This window comes from Gordionus sp. m RMFG-2023, chromosome 1 (assembly GCF_954871325.1).
Source record: "Gordionus sp. m RMFG-2023 chromosome 1, tfGorSpeb1-WG-v2, whole genome shotgun sequence".
In the NCBI taxonomy this organism is placed as follows: domain Eukaryota; kingdom Metazoa; phylum Nematomorpha; class Gordioida; order Chordodea; family Parachordodidae; genus Gordionus; species Gordionus sp. m RMFG-2023.
This window is the reverse complement of record NC_088775.1, coordinates 76,158,811-76,183,168: the sequence shown is the minus strand read 5'-3', so window position 1 is coordinate 76,183,168 and position 24,358 is coordinate 76,158,811. Positions and strand designations below refer to the sequence as shown.

The 24,358-nt window shown below is 26.2% G+C and overlaps 1 protein-coding gene across 1 annotated transcript; it reads left to right on the top strand.

Annotated features, from left to right (window-relative positions):
• Positions 1–396: 396 nt before the first annotated feature.
• On the top strand, positions 397–24,358 carry LOC135931890 (corticotropin-releasing factor-binding protein-like). Its single transcript, XM_065469202.1, has 7 exons — positions 397–668; positions 18,648–18,735; positions 19,104–19,270; positions 21,173–21,389; positions 21,573–21,937; positions 22,384–22,492; positions 24,182–24,358. Exons 1-7 carry the CDS (start codon positions 522–524, stop codon positions 24,283–24,285), a joined length of 1,197 nt encoding a protein of 398 aa, XP_065325274.1. The 5' UTR covers positions 397–521; the 3' UTR covers positions 24,286–24,358.

Sequence of the window (24,358 nt, the reverse complement as noted above, 5' to 3'; positions counted from 1 at the left end):
TTAATTCCAAAATTAGTCGAGGTGTTAGTGATTTAGGTTGATTATAAATATATATATCCACTTTTTTTCACAAAAATATTAAATGGGAACGCTAGTTGTAACTCCGTTTAAAAAGTTTTTTTTTTGGTAAACCTTACATATTATAATAACCCTTTATTATGTTAGTTTGTCATCTCTAATTTCTCCCCCCCCCCCCTATTTGATTAGACCCGATATTTTTTAACGAAATTTTGTACTCTGTTATCATACTATAAGAAACATAATTCAAATCTTAATATTATTCATAATGTTTTTTTTATTAAAAAATAAAAATATTGTATATTGATTTAGAAATTTCAAAAATATTATACTAATAATAAAAAACACGAAAAATATAGTCTGAAAAAATATGTCATACATAATATTGAAAATTCTATTAGTTTAAAATTTTTTAATGACAAATTAATTATATCTTTTGCATATTATAATTATTTTTTAACTTAATTTTGATATTAAAAATTAAAATCCAGCGCACCCTTTAAATGTTTATTAGGAGTGCTTGTCTCGTGATCCTTATATTGAATTGTAAATTATTTTATTCGAATCAAAAGCCTGGATTCATTTTAGCAGAAAATAATAAGGAAAAAGCAAAATTATCCTATAACGACCCTCAAGAATTTTATGACAAGGTAAGACATTTTTAAAAATAAAGAAAAATTCAACTTTGAGTGTAAAAGTTATAAAAATTCTAAAAAAAACAAGATATTTTACTGGAACAAATAGGTTAAGTTAACGACGCATTATTTGAATAATTCGATTATTCGAAGAATTACTTTAATCATTGATAAGATAACCTATCAGTCTAACACAGTTTATATGAGGCATATAGGTCAACTGCTTGGGCTTTTGAGGCTTTTCTTAGGTGGACCTAATTTATTGTCAAAAAATCGCATTAAATTTAAATGCATTTTATTTAATAACTTGAAAGCACGTTCTTTATCATCCGATTATTATGAACTTGCAAATTTTGGTAAAGATGGAAAAGCAAAAAATCTGAATTAAATATAAAAAAATCCTAACCTGGGCCCGTACCTGATTTTTTTGCCTGAACCCCTGATTTTTTTAGTTCCATTTTTATGTATCATATAGCTTAAAGCATCATTTAAGATCTAATAAAAGTCATTTACCACACCTGCCAAATTATATGGGGTAAAGTAACAAACATAAATTAAGCCTTTGAAAAACATATATCTTGAATTTTATTGAATAAAATTGACAATTTATTAGTAAAAACTATATTGGATTACAAAAAAAATCAATGACAAAATTTATGTGATAATTTAACCTATACTTAATCCGCTTTTCTCTCTTTTTGCTTTTTTGAAATTTTGGTTATGGAATACGCAGAAATATTTATTTTTCTTATTTTTCCTATTTTTTATTAGCTTTCCTTATTTTATTTTCATTGATTTTTTTAAGGAGACCAGGCGAACATCTGATCTCTTTTGTTTGCCATTTCACCACTTGACACACAACTCCGAGGTAGTTAGTCGGCTTTAAATCGTTTTAACGGCTTTCCTATAAGAACTAAAAACCTGGAAAACTGGCAAGTTATAAACCTAGAGTTTAATTTAGTAAAATTTTATTGATTACTTTTAGTTCTAAGTCCTTTAAACTGATGTTGTATTTATTGATCTAAAACTCGAAAGTCGAAACCACGTCCCTCGTCTTATTATTATGTGTTATGGCGGAGATGTATGTATCCTCTATCTACTTGTCATCTTATACCGAGGCTATTGAGATAAGATTTTATAGAAGAAAACAGACAGAACTATAATATGACTTTAAGGATGATATTACTTCATGTAAAGGAATAGAAAATGGACCAAGTAAGGTTTTTATGGTATTTTGACGGAAGGAAGAGACGAAATTATGCTAAAACGGATAAGTCAGAACGAGGTTTTTTATTAAAATTTTAACGGAGAGAACAGATAAAACAATACTAGACTTCAAGGATGGTATTACTTCAGATAAAGAATTAGAAAAAGGAGAGAGCAGAAAGTAGTTTTTATAGTAGGATTAACTGGTTGAACAAAACTAGAACTTCAAGGATTTTATTGTCAAAATATACAAAAAAACATCCGGGTTTTAACACTGGCTTATAGGATTTTTTATTTAAGTCTTAAATTGGCTGATTAAGAAGAACTATATAATACAAAAAAGGCACGATCAATTTAATGTAATAAAATTTAACGAAACAACAAGATTAATGCCATAATCAATAGTATACTAAATAAGTTAGAAAACTACTAATAAAAGCCCTCATTTTTTTAAAAATTAAGCGCAGATATTTTGGCAAATTTTTAGATGTCTAACTCTTAGTCGTAAAATCTTATAGCCGTTTCCTTCTAACCTGCCTGCCACCTATCTATGGACTCTCTTAACTATATTTCAAATTCTTTTATTATAGATCTTTTTCATATTGCAAAAATATTGTTAAAACATGAATAAAACTCATGCGTCATTTCACACGTATTTATTTAAGAACAATAGTAAATAATATTCAAATTATTTCTTTGATAACTTATTGTAAGTAAAAAGGGGTACTTCATTCAAACTTTTTTTCAGGCAAGAATAAATTCCTGCAGGAAAGGGCTTATGATTGATCAAACATTATATTCGACTTCCTTATGATGAACTATAACCAATCATAATTATATAATTTGGATTTTTTGAGGGAGAGTGATCTTGAAAATTTAAATTGTGCGAGTCAATTATTAAAAAATTAAAAATTTAATAGTGGATCTTTAGAAATTTTCTTCTATAAGTTATATTCCAAAAATTGTAAATTTTATCTAAATTTAACACAAAAAAAAAGAAAAACATACTTTAAAAAATAAATTAAAATTTTCTGGTGGCCATCTAACTGCGCCATGACGCCCACTGTCCTGATAAGACTTAAATACTTAGAAGTCCTACTATAAGCCGGTGAAAGATGTTAATGTAACTTAATAAAGTAATACTGCATTGCTGATTCTATTTTATATTTAAATTCCAACGCTAAAATTCCATATGAGAGATAATACATTGAATTATTTAACAATATCCAAACTTATGCTATATTTCCACTCTTAAAAACTGTTTTTTTTGTGCCGATTTGGAGTAGATTTTTGCATTTCAAAATACGTATTTTTAAAAAAAATCCTAAAAAAGAAATATATTATTATAATGAATTAATATATTTTTTTATAAAACGACAGAGGGACAAATTATTGTGAAAATTAATATTAATTATAATTATTAATTTGTATTAGAGTTTGCTACCTAGCTTCTAAACAATTTTTTTTTTTGTTAGAAAACATAAAAAAAAGTTTTATAAAATCATAAAGATTCGCTTTAAGAAATAACTTCGTAGTTTTATAATTAAATTATTTGCTTTTAAATTTAATTAAAAAGTAAATTAAAATATAAATATTATTTTAAAATTTGTGTGGCAATATTAGATTAACTTTTTTATAATGGAAATTGAAAACTATAAGTTTTATTATAATTAATGAAAAGCAATTTACTTAAAGTTATAGGCAGGAAATAATTAAGCTATTTTTTAAAAAAAATCATTAAACAAAATGAGTTTCTTGTAAAGGCAAATATTTAAAAACATATAAAATAAAGAAATAGAATAAAAGAAGATGCTTAAAAATTATTTTTACTTAATTTTGAAACATTCAAAAATTAAATTTAAGAAATTTTTTATAAAAAAATAATAAATAGTAAAAAAAACTTTGACAAAAAGAGTTTTCCTTGCCTATGAGAAAAGTGAGATAGATTTCAGCTGGAGTATATTGGCCTTTATGGCTTTTGTACTCGTCGCTTTATTAATACAATAACAAAATAATGAAGCCGAAAAAAATTTTGGTATAAGTTAAAGCCTTTTTAATTTAAATAAAAGAAATGGCGGAATAATATATATATATAGACAAATAAAACAATAGCGATTGACAATAAAGTATTACAGTATAAATCCGATTATATATATTAATATAATATGCGGGAGATAATTTAAAATAGTGATATTGAAAAAATTTGCAATAAAAAAAGAAAGAAAAGGGATATGCGTAGGGTGCAGGTTAGTTCATATTTTTTAAAAATGGGTTAAGTTTAATAATAACTTCATTTTTTAGGGCTCAGGTGAAATTAAGCAAAACTCTTGTAGACTAATCCTAAACCATATGTGTCTGACCTTTACCCTAAATTACCTAACCTAATTTCAATAAAATTAAGAAAAACTATTATTATAAACTATAACTTCTCAGTGATTTCTCTGGAGCGCGTTCCATTCATGCTATTTTATTTATATAATTAAGTGGAGTATTCTAGGAAATATTTTAGAATTGTAAAATTACCTTATTATTTTTTTCAAGGCTTTTACTTAAAACTCTTTTTTCAGAAAATTTTTAAAATCATCCGGGTATTTTTTTTTCTAGAGATTTCTTTTTATTGATTAATTGCCATTTTATATTAAATAAAATTATTAATATTTTGGGAAGCTTTTTACCATGGTGAATTAGTTTCCGCTTATACGTTTTAGGATCCTAAGAAATTAAGGATTACTTTTTCCAGGAATTTTTTTTCTAGAATTTCCCTGGGAGTTTTTACCGCATGAAATTTTATTATCAAGATTTGATATCCAGGGGAAGGAATTAGCGAGAAATTTTTCCCAGGGAATCTTTTTTTTGCAATGAATAATTTTCTGTTTACCCCTAAAAAAAAGTTTTTAAAAATGTTATCATAATAGTAAATAATGCATTGCAGTTACAATTTTTTAAATTATTTTAATCTCCCCTAATCTATCTAGACAACCCGAGCATCAAATTCTATTTGGACTGAACCTCTTTTAAAAAATTAGAAAAGACCATTACTTATTTTTTATCATTTTGATAGATAAGATATTTTATTACCCAAAACCTTTAATTGATGATTTTTTTTTCATATCAATTTATCATGTAATGTCTAGATTAATTTGGTTGTTCCCGAATTCAATTTTGAACTATTTCTGTAAGCGATTGTAAAGTTTTTGGACATGAATGGTGCCTAACACAATAGAATGGGTGATAAACTGTTAAAAAATATTAGTAGGGATTGAGATTGAAATGCAACCAATTGTGGAAATTACTTCCCAAATAAAACTCCACACTAAATTCTTATCTTAAAAAGGACAGATGAAAATATGCTGTAAAGTTATATTTTGTACAAAATGCTTTTATAATATTATGCATATAAAATAAAATATCACGTAAAAAATATCTAAAAATAAATGTAAAAATTTGTCACTATCATATTTATTCTAGAAAAAATAATAATTATTCACATCAGCAAACAGGCATTATATTCATACAAATATTTTTCCATTAAACTAAGAAAAATAAATGAAAAAAAAACTAATTAATTTTAAAATACAATTCGTATCATATTTTTAAAACCCTCCTTTTAATTTTATATCTAAGCAAAAGAAATCCAGAGCGAATCAAAGAAAAAATTTACATAAATTATATATTTATATATGATTTTTTCTCTTCCAAATTTAAATATTGCATAATTTCATAGGCAGAGAGGATGGCAGGTTTGGTTGAACCCCCCCCCCCCCAATCCCATTATAAATTTAATAATAGTTAGTATGGTTAAACAAATTAGATATTTATAATATAATAATGTATATTGTTTAAACTATCTATTAAAGAACTAGTAGCATCTATAAAGACATAGAAAATTATAAGATTCAAAAATATTTTGAATTAGGGAAAAACTTTAATATATTTAGATGCAATTGATTTTTGATTTGTAATATTAAGATACGATATTTAAGACTCAGCTGAAGACTTGCCATAATTTTTATTTAACTGGATTAGAAAAACTGATTTGATAAACATAATTGAGTTGTTATTTAATAACGGGTGCGAGTTTTATGAGAAGATAAGTCAGTTTTTCTTTAACAACGAAGTGAACGAAAAAGAAGAATAAAAAAGATATTTATTCCAGTTGTCTTTGAACAACGGGTGTGGGCCGCATAAAAGAGAAGAAAATAAATAGATATTTATGTTTTTCTTTAAAAACGTGCGCGTACATTTGTTCATAAAGCATGATAAAATAAATGCGTGAGCACGCAAAAAAAATAATTTGATTTAGAATTAAGAGATTTTTAGGTACAAAATTATCAATAAAAATCTTAGATGTAAATTCAACTTTAGACATGGTTGACAAAAGATGCTCATTAATAGTTAAAGGGCGACTACAGGCAAACGGTCAATAAATATATGGGTCTAGTTTACATTGAAGGTAAAGAGGTGGTAGAATTTAACATAATTTTATATTATATTTTGGTAAATTTGGAATATATATTATAAATTTAAGAATTAAATTAAGAGAAGAGTGAAGAAATATATCATAAGTTATAAAAGGTAGAATATTTTAGGTAGAAACTGATGAAAAGACTTAGACATTAAGACTAATGATTAAGATCAGATTAAGATAAAGAAAAAACAGAAAAAAGTAAACTGTCGTAGAAGACACAGAAGTCGACTATCAGTAGTTATCGATACAAGAATTAGTGGAAAAGCAATTGTTAATCGACAATGATCGTCAGCTGATTATTTCTTACAGGAGAACGTTAGAAACAAGCAACTAGATTGGATAAACTTTAAGAATTTTACGATGTTACTAGAAGAAACAAACAAGGAGACTTGAATTAATTGAGATAATCAGTTATAAGAAATCATCAGAAACAAGAAACTGAAAGTAGGAAAATTTATCAAGACTTTCATAATGTTAATAGAAGAAACAAAGTTGAAAAAGAGACTAGAATTAATTGATAATAGTTTAAAAGCAATTTTTAATCAATTACATGCTATAATCAAGCTGTTACAGAGATTAAATAACATTCTAGAGATCGTTAGAAATAAGCAACAAACTAGAATAATTTATCAAAAGAATTCCAGGTGGACTTTAGAAAAAACAAAGGTTGACAAGAAAAATTAGAATTAATCGATAATCGTTGACTATCAATCGTGAATCATTGTGATGCAAGCGTTAATAGGGTACAAATTATCGTCAATCATAGATAAAGAGCTAATCATTTACCAGGGGTTGGCAAGCAACAGAAGATAAGATAAATGTTAAGAATTTCAAGCTGTTATTAGTATGAATAAGATTTGTAAAGGCAATAAAGCGGTAATCTGAGACAAGCAGTCGTTAGAAGCTGAAAAAAGATTAACCCAACAGATTATTTTAGGTAGAATTAGATCAGATACGATACCTTAGACCTTAAGACAAAGATCAAGTGAAAATAAAAGAACAATAGAATCGATATCCAGGCAAAAACAAACTATAGTAGAAGACTTGAAATCTAAGATATGGAAAAATATTTAGGCGGTTTGCAGAATGGGGGGGGGGGGGGGTATAATTTAAATGGAAGGGTGTTGTGATATTGTATATGTAAATTAAATTTTTCGTATATTTACATGAATAATTTATTTGGTTAAAATTTTTGATATTGTCTATGACAAAAAAAAGAGATCGAAGAGGTTAATTTTAAAGAAAGTTATTTTGTTTTGGAAATAGTGTTTATCATTGATTTTTTTCCTGTACACTTTTTACACAATTATTATTTGGTGGTACTTTATCATTTTCCACTTTACTTTTTTTATTATTTTATAATTTTGATTATGTTATTGTAAATGTAAATGGGAGCATGCTGCATGCGGTATGACAACGTAAAATAAAAGAATTAGTAAATTTAAATTATGATTTATATATCTTTTTATGTTTATGACAGCAAACCATTAAAATTTATGAAATTTTTCTTCTTTACTAAGGTTACTCCAATCTTGCTTGTTCAATTTTTCTTTATTAATATTAATTTTATTTTTAATTCTATTCATGATAGAATGTTATATTTAAAAAATGGTAATTTTTTCTTGAATTAGTATAAATAAATTTAGAAAGATTATGAATATTTTGTAATATATTTTATATAAAAATTATTTGTATTAAATACCAAAATCTATTTTATAAAAAGAAAAAATGAAAATGGTTTATTAATTTTATTTTGCTATAAAATAGTTAACGCAGGTTGGTGCTAATAGTTCCTTTAAAATATATTTTCAAAAATTAGATTTTCACCGAATATAGTTAGTAGACGAGATTTCAAACGCTTTGGAGTGCCAATTTTATTTACTCCATTAAGTTAAAAAGTACACTTTTTTAAACAATTGGGGTTTTGACCAGATACAAAATGTTAGGTAAAGAGTGGTATAAATTTTTGGAGTGGTTAGAAGAAGATACTGATAATTTCCTTTACTCTAAAAAATAAAAAATATGAACAACTTAGTTATGGGCTGGATAAACATTTTAGGTGGTAGATGAGTATTACAAACTTTTGGGACTAGCTTGAAATAAATAGTTTTCCTTACTCTACGAGGGAAAAAAATCCAAATGTTTAAAACACTTAATTTTAGACCAGATAAAAAGATGTAGTTTATCTACCTTATGGAATAATAAAAACCTTCCAAAAACTCCCAAAGATTGTTTTTAATATATAGCTACTAACTTAAAACTTTTTATCCTGTCCAAAACCAGGCTGTTTAAAATTTTCCATTTTCCCTCGTGAAGTCAAGAAAGTCATTTCTATCAACCTTAAATTACTCCCAAAAGATTCATAACACTTAATACTACCCAAAATTTTATATCTCTTGAAAACCAAGTTGTTTAAATTTTTTTAATTTTACACTAGTGAAGCAAAAAAAATTGTCAAATTGATTTTGCTATAAGATTTGTAATAATGGTCCACTACCCATAAATTTTCATCCGGTCAAAACCTGATTTAAAAAAATGTATTATTTGCTAATATACTATGGCGTAACTATGGAAGGGGGGCCTTGGAAATTTGAAAGTGTCCGTAAATGTCATTTTATCTAATAAAAATTACCCTCCCTCACAAATGAATACAATCTGTCATAAACAATAAGATTAAAAAGTTACCTGGTCAAAGGTCTGCAATAAGGAAGCTTCAATAAAATTTATTGAGATATCACCCAAAAAACTGACTTCATTTATGTTTGCTCATCTGCCATTACGTTTGCTTATTCTCTGATAAATTTTCTCAATTACTAGCTATCACCTTTACTCATGTGATATGAATTCATTTCTATTTCCTTTTTTCATTCTATGTTAAACTTGCTCACCTACAATAATATTTTCTCGTTAGTTTTAAATTTGTTGATTTTATATTACATGTGATTCATAAGAATAGCAAGGATTGTGCTAAAGCAGTTTGGAATATTTTGACTTATCCCCCCTAACTACATGTAATGACTATTTTTAAAAAGGTAATGTTTACATGAAGTTTTTCACAAATTTATTTGCGCATGAGCAGTGCCGTAATCAGGAGTTATTTATGGGAATGAAAGGGGGGGGGGAGGATTAAAATTTTTTGAAGGCTTCGCCCCAAATCTCGTTTAGCCCAGCCTTCAGCCCGATTATTTATTTTTCCGTGGTTGCCTTTATATCACTTCCGTTAAATGCCATATATTTTGCTTTATTAGTGTTTGGCTTTAACCAGTATAGTGGCCAGCATAAAATTATTAATAACATAATACTGGCCAGCCTTATGATTAAAAAGCTGTTGAAAGCATTATTCTGAAAATTTTATAAATGTTTAGTGCTCTCTAAATTAATTTAATTCGTTTGGTAGGCATTAGAAAGAAGAAAAATGACATTGTGCTAGAATGAAAATTATTTTTAAAAAACTATATCTAGCGTGCGCTAATATTTAGAGCCTGATTAATACTTTTAATTCCTCAATCAATTATGAGAACCACAAAAATAAAATGAGTTATTATAAACAAAATAAAAACTACGACGCCAAGCTTTAAGCGTGAAGTTAGCCAAGTTTTTAGGAAAATCTGAAATTTATACCAACATTAAGTATATTATAACATTTTATTGTTTTATTCTGATTGTTGGTTTAAAGAGAAGAATTATTGGTAAAAATATATTATCAAAATTAACATAACGCCAGAATGTAGAATATAGAAGTTATAACTATCTGGTTTGCATTAATATTTAGAGCCTTTTATTAATTGTTTAAACAATTCCGCCAGCAGCAAAAAAATTAACGGAATTAGGAAGCAAATACAAATTATGATATTACGCCTTACGAGTAAAGTCATCCAATAAAAGCATTATTTCTGATATTTATGGGTTATTTCATATTTTAGTACTTCATCCCTTTTGGTAGATAGTTTAGAGAAAAACATTATTGGCAAAATAGAAATAAATTGCCAAGATTGACATTTAGAGGGAAAATGATAGAAGCAATAAACAATATATAAGGGATGATTAATACTTACTATTCTCGCACGTTGTTAAAAAACAACGAAATTATAATTCTCATAAATCTCGCCCACGTTGTTAAAAAAATAACTCAATTATATTTCTAACGCACTTTATTATTTACCAAAAGTGTTGCCGAATTAATTCAAACTATAAAAAAGACCTTGAAATTTTCAGTCTAATAAAGGATAATCTATTCTATTTATTATTAATAAAAATAAAAAAATAAAGGTAAAAACAACAATTTATATCGTGTTAAATTTTTTAATTTTTTTGTATTCAATTAATTTTGTGGAAAGTATTTAAACTATTTTTAATTAGATTTTTGTTGAGCACATTATAATGTATATAACGCAAATAAATATGAGTTTATTACTAGATAATATATTGATAATATTACTTTCATTAATAATTTTAAGTTTTATATAAGTAATAACAATAGGAAGAGATACTTCATATATAAAGATAGAAAATAGAGAATTAGAAAAAATTAAGAGTATTATAAGAAACGGAAATAAGACAAAACAGATAGATAATTATAGACTGATTATTTGTTAGAGTTGTGTGTGGTCAACAAGGACACATGTTGCGGCAATGCGAGTTAACAATGCATCTAAAGTGCGAGAAATGTGGACATAATGGTCACGTCTCTACTAATTGGCGAGGATATAATAGTTTAAAATGCTAAAAATGCGGACAAGGAGGGCACAGGAGAAATGCGATAAATGACTAAATGAGAATAAGAATAATAAGATTAATAGTATGTCTTATTTTTAAATTACAATATGAATTTAGGTAAAAGTAAAACAGATATTAATGATTTAAAATATGTAAGTAAAGATATTTTTATAAAATGGAAATATTATTGGGAGAGAAATTGAAATAGAAAGTGTGTGTAAAATTGAATTAGAAGAGATAATAAAGAGAAGTAAATGCCCGAAGATTAAGATAAGAATGGGAGAACTTGAAACAATCTTTTTATTAGATACAGGAGCCAAAATTAGTTTAATGAGTATAAAAGATTTTAATAAATGTTTGCCAGCAGAAAAGTTCATAGCAAGATGAATAAAAGCTAAACAATTACACGGTAGTATTGTAAAGATTTTAGGTTTTTATGTGATAAAATTGTTAGATATAAATAAGCAAATAACGTTATGGATTACAACATTAAAGAAAGAGCCCATCTTAGGTTAGAGTGGCATTAAGTATATAGGTTCTGATTATAATTGGGGGTCTTTGTTTGAAACTATCCTTGAGAATAACAATGTAACTGGAAAGATAATACAAAGCGAGAATGATAAGACTGAGTTACCTAGTTTAGATAAACAAGATTTAGTTTTCTATAAACTGAGAAATCCAACACCAGAATTATTGATTAGATGAAGCAAATTAGAAGAGAACAATTTATCAAGTGATATATAATAAAGTTAACTCCAGTCGAAATTATCCAATAAATATTTATGAATAAAGTAGAACCTGATAATATTGAGAATAAATTCTGCAATGAAATAAATGATATTAAATAGGTATAATGATGTTTTTAAGTTATTCTATACCTAGAATATAGCAATTACTAGCTAATTTAAAGGGAGCAACAATTTTTTCGAGAATAGATTTTTCTAATGCCTACTTGTAAATTAAGGTGAATGAGAAAGAATATTAACGAATATGACTCATAAAGGTTTGGTATTCTGCAGATTGCCATTTGGGTTAAAAGTATCAGCCCCGATATTTCAAAGATGGCGGCTATGTTTCTAGGATTAAGTGGAATCATATATTATTTAGATGTTTTGATATCAGGTGAACAGAACAAAAGCATAATACGAAATTAATTAAAGTATTAGATATAATTTAAAAATATCGTCTGAGAGCTAGTATGAAAAAAAGTGTTTTGGAGTAAAGGAATCAACGTACTTAAGACATGTAATGAGGGGAAATGAAAATTATTTCAAAAATATAGATAAGGCTATGAGCATGAGAGCACTGAGTAATAAGACGGAATTACAAGCTTTTTTAGGTGATGCAAATTATTATTATCGTTTATATCGTTGTACAAGTTGTTAAAGAAAAATATAAGATTTGAATTGGAAAAAGAACAAGATACATTTTTGAAATACTTAAAATAAAAATGGTTAAACCTATTCTAAATTGTTTTAACGAGGATTTTAATATTATATTAGCAGTGGATGCATCTAATGAAGGTATAGGAGGAGCTTTATTGTAAACGATTGATAATATTGAGAAACCTATCTTATTTTTATCCAGACGATTTAATAGCACTAGAAGTTATTTAAGAATTGAAAAGGAAGCTTTAGCAGTTAAGTTTTAACAAAGTGCAGCAAAGAATATCGGATTGGAAGGAGCTACACGGATCACAGGCCTTTAATTTATGTATTTAAAAAGGACAATAAATACTTAGTGATTTCACCCAGATTGCAAAAATGGTTGTTATTGGTACTTCGATTTTGAAATAAGGTTCAGAGCAGGTAGACTAAATTGTTTACCAGATATTTTATCAGTTAAGGAAAACCGGAATTAGTAGTTTAGAGAATTTTTCTCAGAAGATGTATTAAATAATAACATTATAAGATCTTTGAAGGTAGATATAAGAGAAATGCACAACTTTTTAGCTTGTCGATAAAATATTCAAGCAATTAGTGTAATTAAGTCGTTTAAAGGAAAAGATAGGATTCCCCTTTCGATATATCGTATCGTATATGAGTAGAATGCTGTTAAATCATAATTAATGAAATTAAATAAAAGGCTAGTATTGCCTCGATTATATGGATTCTGTTATTTGGTTTAGGTTATATATCGATATTGATTTTTCAAAACGCCAAAAAAAATTTCAAAGAGGTTTAGTTGTAGGGAATAAGGTTGCTATATTTTGATAATTTTGAGTTATGGGCTCTTGAATAGATGCATTATCCATAATTATGAGTGAATTCAACGGCAAAATGGAAGATAATTCATCCAGGTAAAATTTAAATTTTATTGCTGTAAATGCGCCGTCTATAATCGTGTATTTTTTGAGACCATAAATTCTTATGGTAGACTAAACCGGTACGTTTTTCCCCTTTGAAGGAGGGAGAATCAGATAAAGGGTCGTCGTAATATTCAGGGAAAGTTTCCCGCTTGAAACGATAAACTGAACCAATGGATAAATTTAGATCATGAGAAACTGTCTTTGCATTGGGCTGATCATCAATTGGTTTGCTCAGCCATATTTAGCCAATTCCATTTTTTCATCACTCCAATTACCATTTTTTTTCCTCAAATGAATAGGATCAAAATTTAATTGCTCCTGAATATTCGAATATTGACATCAGTTTGTAATGTCAGTTAAATATCTAAGGGAATTTGATGGGATAGGTGAATAACTTTGGTATCTATTTGTCATTTCAGACAACCCCCCAAGAGAATATGAAGTCTCATTATGTGAATCTAAAATTATGATATATATATATAAAGTTAATAAATAATTGAATATTATATATAAGAAACTGTAGATAGATTCAAAATACTAGCGATAGTAAAATTTGACATTTAAAAAATATAGTTTTTAATCGGAAAAAAAGTCTAAATTTAAAAAAATTATTAGAAGTTTAAAATTAAAATTGTCGCGAATTAAAAAAATAATATTAGAAATTTTAATTTAAGTTAAATTACTGGAAGTTTTTAAAAATAATAATATTTTCTCAACATTTTCTTTCAAGTTTTTAAAGTTAAATGTGTTATTTTAATTATTTTTGCAAACAAAATATTTTTATCTGGATGAGTTTTAATTTAATAGTCAACATGTTTCATTAAATCAATACAACACTGTATAATATATAATTTGCTGATCCTTTCATTTTAGGTTGTCATATACCACATGCTCCCTTATACATTTACAATAACATAATAATAATAAAAAAATTAAAGTAGAAAATTATAAAGTACCGCCAAATAATATATAAAAAGTGTACAAAGAAAAAAAATTAATGACAAACATTATTTCCAAAACAAAATAACTTTCTTTTAAAATTAACCTCTTCGATCTCTTTTATATTTTTTTTATATTTTTTGGATTGATACTTTTTATTAATTTAAGAAAATGATAAACACTAAAATATTAAAACATGTATAAAAATATGTAAAACTAAATAAAAATAAAAATATATATATTATAAATATACAAGGCTCTAAAAAGAGCTTAATTTTATAATGAATATATTCCTAAAAAACAAGTATAATTGTGTTTAAAAATTTTTAGTTGAAGTTTTTGTTTAAGAAATAAGGATTTGCGATTTTCGTTTGTTATGTTAACGTGATAAAGTTTTTTTAAAAAAATATGTAGACTGAAAAATTGCCGTTAGTTGATATGACTATTGGCTGAAATATAAAGTTATTTAATTTTAAATATTTATTAATTTTTTTATTTTCCCCACAAGTAAGAGGGTTTGAATTAATGGATGAAGGAAAGGAGGAGACGCAGGTTGCTCCCAAATAAGGGATTTCCCATTGGACCAGGGGGTGCAGGTTAAACCGTCGGGTCTGAGGCCGTCCTGTAATGAGAGGTTGGGAGGTTCAAGGATGTTGGGTATTTTAGCCTTATTAAAAGCGTTATGGATGATTTTATTAATTGCTTTATGCCGGAGATGGCGACCTTGGCTGTGGGTGCAATTTAGGCCGTGTCTAGCGTTAAGTAGAACGGGTAAGCTGCATTGGTGTCAAGTGTGTGACTGTGTAAGCAAACATCCAAGTCTAAATCCTATAGCAACTCTCAGTTTGTCATTGGTTAAGATATTATCTAAGGTTTGGCTTGGAAGTGCTTCGAGCCATTCATGCCCGCCGTATTTATCGTTAAATTGTAATAGTTGTATATGACTAATATCGGTAGGGTTAAGACTATTTTTTAATTTCTTTATTAAGGGTTCGATGATAGATTTATTAGAGATTTCGGTTAAAAATATATAACCGTCTGGGTTAAGTAGATTTCATCTTTCAATTGCTGCTGTTAGAAGATCATCGTTGGGAGTGAATGATGAGATCGCAGAATTGATCGATAGGCGATTTGAGATATATCATTTACATAGTCTATAATATAAATTATCTCAAAAAAAGTTAACCAAATAAATCTTCATGCATATATATGAAAAATAAAATTTACATATATAATATCACAACAGATCTCATACACACATTTAAAACATCCTAAATCTTGTCGAATCTGATCTAGTGTTGTTAAACGGCTCGTTTTGAGCCGATTTTTTAACGGCTAACTCAATATTTTACCCAGAAAAATATTGCCTAAGTCTGGAGATTTCGATAATATATGTCTAGACCTTTGTTCCTTCTATGAGCAAAATCTTCAGGCTTGAGTAGGATTTTTCTGGATGAAATATTGAGTTAGCCGTTTTTAAAAATCGGCTCAAAACGAGCCGTTTAACAACAGTAATCTGATCCTACTATAAATCTAGCCTATTAAATAGCAAATAAGATAATGTAATAACAAATGAGCAGGTTTAATATCAAAATTATCAAATAGTCGCTGATGTTAAATACTTTGGAGAACACTATATGAAATAAATTATCGGAAAAACATAACTTATTTTTTTTGTTCTAGTTTACACTAGTAATATGTAATAAAGTTTAAAACTAACATCATGATATAATTATACTTTTATCTCGTTTGGTATTACATTCTCATTTAATGTTAATTTGCTTATTTTTGATTATAATAAGCTATTAAATTTTGTCATTTACTATTAAATTTGCACCTTTGCTATTAAATGTAATTCTCTATCAAACGTTCACTTTTGCTATTAAATTTGCATTCGTTTAGACTAAATGGTTTTAGATAAAATCTATTAGGCAAAATAGCTAGAGTCGAAGGGCACCCCAGACAAAATTTTATATAATATTAATCAAATATCAATTATGGAAATATTTATTGTTTTTGGCAATAATATAAAATTATATTACAGGGTTTCCCATCCAAAAAAGGAAAAGTCTCAATCAAAAATGGAAAAGGTTCAATCAAAAAAGGAAAAGTGTCAAACAAAAAAGAAAAAGGTCCAATCAAAAAAGGAAAAGTGTCAATCGAAAAAGGAAAATTCCCAAAAGAAAAGGAAAAGGGTCAATCAAAAAAGGAAAATTCCCATTCAAAAAAGGGAAATCGTAATTTTTTTAAAAAAATATATAAAATTTTCAATTTTTCTTAAATTTATTTATTTTTGTCATTCCTTCTTATTTTATTTCTAACTTTTTGCGATTTCTTTTCTTTATTTGTATATTTTCTTTATTTGTATCTTTTCTTTATTTGTATCTTTTCTCAATTTATTTTCCTTACTATATCTTTTCTCTATTTCTTTTTTTCTCATTTTTGATAATTCTTTTTTAAAATTATATTATTTTTTTTGGCAGACTATTTTTTACATACATATTTATAATTATACATATTAAATTAATCGTTTGGTTATAATAAATAAGTTTGAACTGTAATACCAAACGATATGTAAATTAATAAAATATAATCATTTTAAAATTCTTATATTTTTAAAATTTTAATATATTCAAAACGCATTTATTCTTTTTAGCAAGTAAAATTATTTTGTAATTTAATTATCTTTTAAACTATTTTGATTTATGAAAAATTAAAGGCAAATGAGGTAAATTTTATAATCTTTTTCACTTCCATTTGTTGAGTATATACTTTAAAAATAAATTTTTTTGTTTTAAAAAATAAAATTATGAAGATATGGTAAAAAGGGGAAAAAATATTAACAGTGAAACAAAAGCTCTAATAATTGACGCGTTAAAAAAAGATAGTATCAAAAATATAGCATCATGTTTTAAAGTAAGCTATAAGACAGTGACAAATATTAAATACTCTCATCTCAAAAATGGAATAAAATATAGCTTACCCAAAGGAGGTTCACGCGCACGCAAGAAATTAAATAAAGAGCAGAAAGAATATATATTAAATTGTATAAATTTGGATTGCACTTTATTCTTAAAAAGGTTATGTGAAATCATTAAAGAAAGATATGATGGCGAAATATCAAAAAATACGGTATCAAGGTTACTCTCAGGATTTAGGTACAGCTTTAAAAGAGTATCATTACGTTCAGTTAGAGAAAATAACGAATCAAATATAGAGATTCGCAAAGAATACGCGAATTGGTTTGTAGATGTAGCATATATGAAGGAAAAATTTATATTTATCGATGAGAGCGGGTATGAGGCGATTATATGGATATTCCCAAATAAATAAAAAGGCAATTAAAAATGTTCAAGGAATAAAGACAATAAATTACACTATCATTGCGGCTCTCACAATTGCAGGAATATTTCGATTCGAAGTTCTTGATGGCCCTTGCAATGCTATATATTTTAGCAACTTTATAAATGAAATATTAAATCATTTTGAAGAATCTAACATGATTAATATGATTTTTGTGATGGATAATGTTCCATTTCATCACAATCATTCAATTAGGGAATTGATCGAAAGAAAAGGACATACATTGAAATATTTACCACCCTACAGTCCGTATCTTAATCCTATTGAGAATGTGTTTTTTCAATGGAAGGATTTTGTCAGAAATAAAAATCCTAGTAATGAGGAAGAATTAATTTGTTATATAGAACATGGAGAAAGAGGAATATCTGAAGAAAATGCAAAAAATTATTTTAGAAATATGGAGACATATATCCCAAAATGTAGAAGGGGAGAAATTATTAATGATTAATATAAATTTTTGTTTCGTACTATATTAAATATATATCGTAATTGTAATTAAATAATTTCATATGTAAAAAATTATAATAAAAAAGTTGTCTGCCAAAAATTTAGTGAAAATTAAATATACTTAAAAGAATTATCAAAAATGAGAAGAAAAAAAATTGAGAAAAGATACAAATAAAGTAAAGAAAACGCAAAAAGTTAGAAATAAAATAAGAAGGAATGACAAAAATAAATAAATTTAAGAAAAATTAAAAAGTTTATATATTTTTTTAAAAAAATTACGATTTTCCTTTTTTGAATGGGAATTTTCCTTTTTTGATTGACCCTTTTCCTTTTCTTTTGGGAATTTTCCTTTTTCGATTGACACTTTTCCTTTTTTGATTGGACATTTTCCTTAACCTTAGGGACTTTTCCTTTTTTGATTGAACTTTTTCCTTTTTTGTTTGACACTTTTCCTTTTTTGATTGAACCTTTTTCTTTTTTGATTGGGACTTTTCCTTTTTTGGATGGGAAACCCTGTATTAAAAAATTTTTTCTTAATTTTTTTTAGAACGTTAAATGGTTCCATCCTTCATTAGGAAAGCGTGATATTCCACTAGAAAAAAGGGATGCAACTTCTGATAATCTAATAACATTAGGTATATAATATTTTTTAAATACTCTTTAAAATACTAATGAGCAGTTAATTCCTAAATCGTTCGTAGAGATTAACATTGAAATACTTGTATTTTCAATTGTACATACCCACCACGGCTTAAATATGCAGGGATTTAAATAAGAGCCAATATCATAATCATATATATCTAAATATTTTAAAAAATTTAAATTCTAGTTCCAAATTTGGTTAAATAATTAACTATATTAACCCTTTAGATTGATCTTTTTTTATAAGATTTATCTAATAAAAATAACAATAAAAAACAAAATTACAGTCAAAAAAAAAATTTTTTCCTTCAAAATCGATTTAAATATCTTTACTTGAATAAATATATTTTAAAAAAATTAGGGTGTCGTAAGATGATTAACGAAAACGGAAAATATATTTTCCTTGCCGACGATATTTCAAAAATGTTTAGGGTATGTTCTACTTATATCATAGGACAACTCGACTCTTTGATTCGTATAAAATTCGTAGCTTTTTCTATTGAATGCACGAATGGGGGTTCAATGTTTGTAAGTCACAGTTAAAGTGGAAAATATTACTCGAGTTTTCATAATATATCAAGTAGTGTTTTTTAAATCATTTAACTTTGGTCAGTTTCCATACGATTTAGTCAAGCTATTTAAAAAATTGAACTTTAACCTATAATTTGTCTCAACTTAAAGATGGAAATGAAATTTTCAGGATGAAAATATAACTAGGTCGTTTTGGAGTTCGCAAAAGTTAGGTTATTTAACAACACTACTTTCACGCTAAGCGAATAACTGGATATTTTTTTGCCTTACAACTACTTATATTTTATAACAACAAATTATTTAGTGTATATATTAAATATAATTTTTAAAACTTAAATCATTTATAGAGTGCGTTTTTAAAAAAAAATTTTAAATAGATCTGGTTTTGCCGATCATCGAATTTTAGACAATTTCGTCAATAGTATTATCAAATTTGCAATGTAAAGTCTAATATATCAAAAATTAATTATAAATAAAGTATAGTTGGAAATTTCACGACAAAATTGTCGAAATTGGCGAGGCAGGCATACATTTTCTGTACATGCTGGAATAAGATTCCTGAAGAATTCAAATCTTTTAAAATTTAAAAACGTCCACCATAAAAGATTTAGGTATTTAAAAATTTGTTAAGAGCCTAGATTTAATAAACCCCTACATTTTTATATTAAAAATAGCTTTAAATATGGTTTTTCCCAGTTTTATTATTAAAGTATTTCTACTATCTTTTTTAAAGCAAAAAAAAAGACTAATTTTAAATTTAAAAAAATTAAAAAACCGCATATTACACGCTGCCAAATTTAAGTGAGTTTAAATTTAAATAGTTAAGTGAAATTGAATAAAAACCTCAAGAATTTTTTATATTTAAATAAAAAATTAATATACATGATTTTTTTCAGGAATCCAAACCGAACCTGAACCGAACCGTTAAACCGCTAAAAACCTGTATTTTTTATCGAACCTAAACCGAACCTAAACCTCTAAAAAATTTCTAGCCGAACCTGAACCGAACCACTAAAATGCCTCTGAACCGGTTCGAGTCTCATTATTTTATGCTTATAAAATAATGTGTAAGTTTTTACTAGTAGTATATTGCAAAAATATTAATTATATTCAAATTGTTTTAAAAATTATTATCAATCACATTTGATTGATAAACGTCAGTCATAATTTTTATAAACTTTAGTATATTGCCATTTTACAATATTTTTTAAATATTTTAAGCTTATAAATTATAATGCCTAGAAAAAAATTAAATCTAATATATAAATTTTTACATATAGTTTTATAAATGACACATCAAATCTGATATCATACTGGCAATGCCAGCTACCCAAGTTAGTGTGGGAGGATGTTTTTCAACAAATAAATTTATATTATCTCCTAATAGATGTAATTTGAGTGAGACGAATTTTGAAAATATATTAATTGTGCAGCTTAATAAAAAAAAATTAAGTAATTGTACATATTAAAATTATGATATATTTTTTTGTTATATTTATAAATAATATTATTTTATAATGTGCAATTAATAAAATGAAGGTTTTTATTTTAATTATGAAATTAAAAAAAAATTTTCCTTATACATAATTCTAATGTAGGTTTGAATACAAAAATGTTCAAATCGGTTTTTAGAGGTTCGAACCGAACCGATATTTTTATTTTTGGCGAACCGAACCTGAACCTTGAACCGTTATTTTTATCCGAACCTGAACCTGAACCGATATTCGTTTCGGTTTGGATCCCTGATTTTTTTGTAATTTTAGATGTATACTTGTTCAATTGATAATATTGGCAATGTCAATGAACCAATCAATCTGATGTTTTAAATAGTATTTCACAATATCGAAAAATTTATATTCATCATAATATCTTTAAAAAAATTATGCTAAAAATCACAAGGTAATTGATGGTTGGGAAATGCAAGATGAGTTTTTCCCTTCTACGGCAGATACGAAATACGACGTCGACAATTTAAAACCCTTTTGCATGCCAGTTAGAGATTTTTATCCAGAATACGTGTTTGTGAGCTCACAAAACGTTGCTCAGATACAATTTAGAGTTACAGGGCCCGGGCAGGGTTTTATTGCCGATATAGAAATCACTCCTAACCCAAGACGTTATCATTTTCTAAAAAAAGATTTTCTTCTTTTCTTCTTTTCTTTAAATTTCTATATTTTCTCTTGTTTCCTATATTTTACCTTTAACTTTGCCTTACTTTCCTTTAAGATCCTTTAAATATTTGTTAGAATTTATATATTTGCTAATAATATTTTATGCACTATCTAAAAAAACATAACAGCGTGTAACGCGGTAGCCATGTCCCCCATCGGGCAGCATACCCTGAGAAACTACGGCAATAAAGTAAATTGCTCCTTGAGCATAATCTACCCAGAAAAAGTATTAATCAGAAAATTGAAAATAGGCGATAATACACTAGAATCCAATTATAAATACTTGAAATACTCTTTAAACAACAATAGATCCAAAACAACTATAAATGATGATGAGTCGAAGGTAGAACCTATAGAAAGAGTTAAGAATTTAAACCAAAATGGGTTGGACGATTATCCAAATTTTATATATAAAAGAAGATTTGTTCTCAAAAGGAATATGATGGGGGCCAAATTTACTCCGCTATACAGATCGGAAAAAGAAACTTCTAAAGTATGAATCATTATAGTTTAGCACATTAAGTTATATTAATTAGTTATACATTTCTTTTATCAGTTAAAAGATTTCTTCTTTTTCCAAATGAATAAAAGAGTTACTTTTATCAATAAATTAGTAGTTTTAGGAATCAAGATCAACTAAATATATAGAAAACTTTATTAATTTGATTTGATTAATTAAATTAAAGTGGAACTTCAATTTTCAAACAATTTATATAGTGATATATTATCTATAATGATTAAATTTTAATTTTGCAGGTTTTAAATCAAACATATTGCATATTATTTTTCCCGAGAAAATAAATAAAAGTGCTAAATTTTGAAGGATGACACAATGCCATAACAATTTCAATCCAAATTATTTATTCAAAAAAAACAGAAAAAATATTTTTGTATAAAAATTATTAAATATCTCATCATATATTTTTATATTTTTGTAAGTGCTTCCAAATAGGCAGAAGGGATTACGTCGAATTCAAAGAGGGTAATGGCTTAGACCCTATCAGGATGGATACGTTGATTGATATGTGCGGAATAAACCCTAATCTCAGTTATAAATTTATTTTTTTTAAAAAGACATAAAATCTTTCGAAATGAAACCTCCAACAAGGGAGCCATTCTCCTTATCTTGGCTTGTTTAAATTAGATCCGTATATTATATTATCTAACTTTTCTTATTATACTTATAAATCTTAATTGAGCTAGTTAATATTTTTTGATCATTTCAATTTTCACTTATGCAATCAGTTAAAAAAAATGTTTGGCTGTCTTTTTAATTTATTTTATTATGATGACATTTATTAAATTTATAAAAATTATAATAAAAAATAGCATAATGAGATCCGAGGAAACTAAGATAATAGATTGAATTTTCCAATGATAATAATTAATGATCACTAAGCTGATATAACAATCTTTTGATTTTACAAAATTTATACATTGTAATGTATCATACCTTGTAAATTGGCATCATGGCCATAATGGAAGGAAGCTTGTGAAGACCTGCCCCTTACCCCACCAAATCTTTGAACCCCAAAGAAATATGGCAGATTTTGCTCTTTTCGTCATTTTTATATAGAAGTGAATTTTAATATATATATAAATATTATTAACCATAAATTAACCTATATATCAATATTTTATCATGTTTTATACATCACGAATTTAATAAATAATAAAATGTAAAAAAAAAAAAAAAAAAAATTATCACTAATATTACATAAATTATCACTTATATTACATAAATTATTACTTATATTACATAAATTATCACTTATATTACATAAATTATCACTTATATTACATAAATTATCACTTATATTACATAAATTATCACTTATATTACATAAATTATGATTAATTATACCTTAGTAATTTACCAAATATTGATATATTATACATTTTTGATTCATTACCAAATTCATATTTCAAACTGTTTATTCATTATAAATGACGAAAAGTGATCGAAATAGCAATTTTCTGAATATAATCAAAGTATGCAAAAACTAAGCCCTCAAGCCCTCCCCCAATAAAAATTCTTAATTGACCATACAATGGTGCCATTCTAATTATACTTAAAGAATATATCTATAATTGTGTATATCGGCTTTAGCTATGTACCTTTTTTGCAAAAAGCATTTTTCGATAAATCATTCCTTCAGTACTGTATTCTTCCTTATAACCAATAAAAATGTTAAAATATAATTCAAAATCATCTTTTATTTACATTATTATGGTGTGATCTCCTATCTAAAATACAAAAATATTATTTTAATTTACTGAAAAATTATAACAAAAAATGGATAACGAACACCATAATTTTCAGTCCACGATATGTATAATCATTTCAAATTAGATTTTAAACTTTATGTGTTTAAACCCCGCTAAATAAGTTTAAGGTAATATTCGAATTTTAAATAATGCACTTATCGTTTTAAAAGAGACATAAATGTAAGTAATGTTGAGACGGCTAGATTGGCGCCGATTTTTAAAAACGGCTAACTATTTTTCCAGAATAATATTATACAAACCTGAAGACTTTTCTCAGAGATGGCATGAAGGATTTAGGTCTATTAGCTAAATTTTGAAGCGTATACAATATTTTTCTGGCCAGAATATTGAGAGCGTTTTATTGGCTCAAATCGAGCCGTTTAACAACACCAATTTAAAGTAATATACTATATACTAGGTAAAAAATAATTTGAAAATCTGATTTTGCATGAAAAATATTATTTTAAAGATATGCAAGTTGAGTTAAAAAAGGAGCATTCTGTCATAAGGCTGGTTTCGAGTGGTGATTACGACAACTTCATAACGTTCGAATATGAAAAATTGGATATTTGAAAGGACTCAAAAAATTCAATATATTATTAATTTTTTAAAATAATAAAAGGAATTTATGTATTATTATACTGAA

Coding starts and splice junctions, on each gene's coding strand:
- LOC135931890 (XM_065469202.1), top strand. CDS start 522: ATGTTTATTAGGAGTGCTTGTCTCGTGATCCTTATATTGAATTGTAAA. Junction 21,938..22,383: donor CGGAAAAAGAAACTTCTAAA/GTATGAATCATT, acceptor TATTTTTGTAAG/TGCTTCCAAATAGGCAGAAG. Junction 22,493..24,181: donor CGGAATAAACCCTAATCTCA/GTTATAAATTTA, acceptor ATTATTTTAAAG/ATATGCAAGTTGAGTTAAAA.